General features: G+C 58.7%; 1 protein-coding gene across 1 annotated transcript in view; it reads left to right on the top strand.

Annotated features, from left to right (window-relative positions):
• LOC112123379 (bromodomain-containing protein 2-like) overlaps window positions 1-2,277 on the top strand; it is a gene marked incomplete at its 5' end in the record, with an annotated part of 5,789 nt that extends 3,512 nt beyond the window's left edge. The window contains 3 exons of the mRNA XM_026647193.2: window positions 941-1,251; window positions 1,765-1,887; window positions 2,110-2,277. Coding sequence (XP_026502978.1) covers window positions 941-1,251; window positions 1,765-1,887; window positions 2,110-2,240 — 565 coding nt within the window. The remainder of the gene's footprint in view (window positions 1-940; window positions 1,252-1,764; window positions 1,888-2,109) is intronic.
• Between the last annotated feature and the right edge of the window lie 1,039 nt (window positions 2,278-3,316).

Raw genomic sequence — 3,316 nt, 5'->3', positions numbered from 1 at the left:
AAAACAAATAAAAGGAAGTTTTTTTTTTTTTTTTTTTTTCCCCCACACAACACACAGTCAACCTGTGGAACTCCTTGCCAGAGGCTGTTGTGAAGGCCAAGACTGTAAATGGGTTCAAAAAAGAACTAGATAAGTTCCTGGAGGATAGGTCTATCCATGGCTATTAGCCAGGATGGGCAGGGATGGTGTCTCTAGCCTCTGTTTGCCAGAAGCTGAGAATGGGCGACGGGATGGATCACTTGATGATTCCCTGTTCTGTTCATTCCCTCTGGAGCACCTGGTGTTGGCCACTGTCGGTAGACAGGATACTGGGCTAGATGGACCTTTGGTCTGACCCAGTGTGGCCGTTCTTATGTTGTTATATAACTGAATATAAGCTTTATGTCAAACTTGGTGATACTTTTTGCTGTTCAGGAGGATATAGTAGATCTCTACATTTTTATTTATGCCATTGCGTGTTTTATTGTGCAAAGAAATTGGGAATGATGCATTTATTTACTAGATTTGTTGTGATCTATTTTTATGGAAATTGGAATGCAATTTAAAAAGGCACAAACCATTTTTAGACCGATTTTTTAATTCAGTAAAATGACCTCAAATGTAAAAGAAAAGAAGCTTATCAAAAACTTTGTGTTTACAACTGATTTGGTGAACAAGTTAGTGAACTGAAGTGATTGTTTCTGGTCACCATGTCCTTCAAGCCTTCGGAACCAGTAGATCTGATTCTCTCACACCCAAGTTCTCCTCGGAGATTGGAAAAGGATAAACAAGCTTTGCCCTGCTTTTTCAGTTCCTGGTTAGGTTCTTTTTGATTTCCACTCTGGCCATGTGGGTGGCAGGGCTGGCTCTGTGGCGCACAGTGGCCCAGAAAAGGGGTATCTGGCCATGCATGACGTGTTCTCTCTTCTCTTTCTCTCTCTCCCCCCCCCCCCCCCCCCAGGAATTCCAGTAAGGTGTCGAAGGCGGCGCTGCCGGCACCCCCCATGCTCTACGACTCAGAAGAGGAGGAGGAGAGCAAGCCCATGACCTACGACGAGAAGCGCCAGCTCAGCCTGGACATCAACAAGCTGCCGGGGGAGAAGCTGGGGCGGGTGGTGCACATCATCCAGTCGCGGGAGCCCTCGCTGCGTGACTCCAACCCTGAGGAGATCGAGATTGACTTCGAGACCCTCAAGCCCTCCACCCTGCGGGAGCTGGAGCGCTACGTGCTGTCCTGCCTGCGCAAGAAGCCGCGCAAGCCCTACAGCGAGAGTGAGTGGGGGGGATGGTCCCGGGCTGGGCTCTCCCCTAGGATGTGGTCGAGGAAGTGCCCCAAGACCTACTGCAGAGAAGCGCTAGATACGATCTAGGTTGTGGGATAGCCAAGGGGGGCTGGGAGCCTTGCAGCGAGGGTGGAGGGGGATGAAGTTAGTAGGGTGGGAAATCAGGGAGCTTAGGAGATTGGGTGCCTCCTAGTGAGAGCGTGGGGGTATGCCTGGGAGCCTTGCAGTGAGTGAGTCAGTCAGTGGGGAAGGGAAGATCTCAGCAGTGTCCCCCTGTCCTGCCTGTACACCACCCCGTATGCCTTACAAGGGATGGGGGGACATTGGGGGAGCCTTGGGGAGCAATGCGCTCTGCTCCCTGCGCGCACTGTACAGGGATGGGGTGGGGCTGAAGTGCAGGGGTGGGCTTGTCTGCTCCCCAGGCAGGGTGGGAGTAGGGGGGGCTCAGGGATGCAGCCAGCCGCGGGGAGCCCTCTGAGCACGTCTGTCCCGCCCGCTGCAGCCATGAAGAAGCCGGTGGGGAAGACGAAGGAGGAGCTGGCGCTGGAGAAGAAACGGGAGCTGGAGAAGCGGCTGCAGGACGTGAGCGGCCAGCTCAACTCCACCAAGAAGCCCCCCAAGAAGGGTGAGTGCTGGGCAGGGGGCAGGAGGGGGAGCGAGGCGTTGGTGTCCGCGAGGCAGGGCTTCGGAGCTGGGTGAGGGGGAATGATTCCAGCCCTGGGCTCCCCCCAGGTCTGCCGGTGCCCCTCACACCTGACCTGCAGCCCCTGCTAGCCCAGCCTGGCTCCCAGCGCAGGATAAAGAGGGCATGTTCTGTTTGCTGACCGGCTCCCTCGTTCCCCTGCAGCCAACGAGAAGCCGGAGTCTGCCCAGCAGGTGCCCGTGTCGCGGCTCAGTGCCAGCAGCTCCAGCTCCGACTCCAGCAGCAGCAGCTCCAGCTCCTCGTCCTCGGACACCAGCGACTCGGATTCCGGCTAGAGCGGTGGCGGTGATGGCAGCGGGCGGGCGGCATCGCGGCCGGGTGGAAGCCTGGGCAGGTTCAGAAGAGGCTCTGCGGGACCGGACCCCATGTGAACCGGACTGAGCGGCTCCACCCGGTGGGCAGCGCCCCCAGGGCGAGGGAGGACGCCAGTGACTGCCCCCTCACGGACATGGGCACTGCCCCAGTGTTTACAGTTCGGAGGCCCCTGGGGGCTGTTGGCGCAGAGGCCCCTACCAGGCACAGCCTGTGTAGGCCCCGGCGCGACCCCAGCCAGGTTTTACCGTTTGGTTTGGTTTGGTTCTGACGCATGGGAGCTTTTCCCAGGGCAGAGTTTGGGTTTTAAAGGGTTTGGAAGTCTCCACGTTTGGTTTTGCTCTTGGGGGGGTGGGGTTTGGGGGGGCCTAGCCGGACAGACGGAAGCCGCAAGCCCCTCACGTGCTCTGGGCTGCATCGCCGGCCCCCCCATCTCACGTCCTGCCGGCGGCCTCGTCCCCTTCTCCGGGGAGAGTTTATTTATTTGAGCAGCGGTTGGGCCACGGGGCCCTGCAGAGACGGGTGTCGCCTGCCCGGCTCCAGGACTGCAGTGTACAGAGCCCGCCGGGGGCACGGCCTGGGCAGCATGCTCCTTTCCAGGGGGGCGGGGAGGGGGGCTGTTTTTTATGTTGACTGTACAATTGTTTTCTACTCCTTCCTTTTCCCTCCCCGTCCCCTGCCCGCCCCGTCAGACCCCGAGGGCGGGCTCCGCTGTTCAGACCTTTCCAGCCTGGAACATGTAAATAAAGAAAATATTATTGGAGTCCTGTTCTCTCTGCGGGTCTCTGCCCCGGCCTCGTTCCTCGGTGCCCGCTGGGCCTGGGAACATGGTCACCCGGCCTGTGGCAGACGTGGGATGGAGTCCTAGACACCCCCACTTGCTGAGCTGGAACCCCGGAGTCCTGAATCACCCACCCCGTCCCCCTCCAACCCCGCTAGACGGAGCTGGGACGAGAGCCCGGGGTCTGCGGAGCACCCCCTGGAGGGGGACGGAGCCCCAGGGGCTCTAGCGCCCTGCGACGGCTGAGCCGTGAGCCCT

Source organism: Terrapene carolina, unplaced genomic scaffold, assembly GCF_002925995.2.
Source record: "Terrapene carolina triunguis isolate 2854851 unplaced genomic scaffold, T_m_triunguis-2.0 Scaffold51483, whole genome shotgun sequence".
In the NCBI taxonomy this organism is placed as follows: Eukaryota; Metazoa; Chordata; order Testudines; family Emydidae; genus Terrapene; species Terrapene triunguis.
The sequence above is the reverse complement of the archived record's forward strand: the minus strand, read 5'-3'. Positions and strand labels throughout refer to the sequence as shown.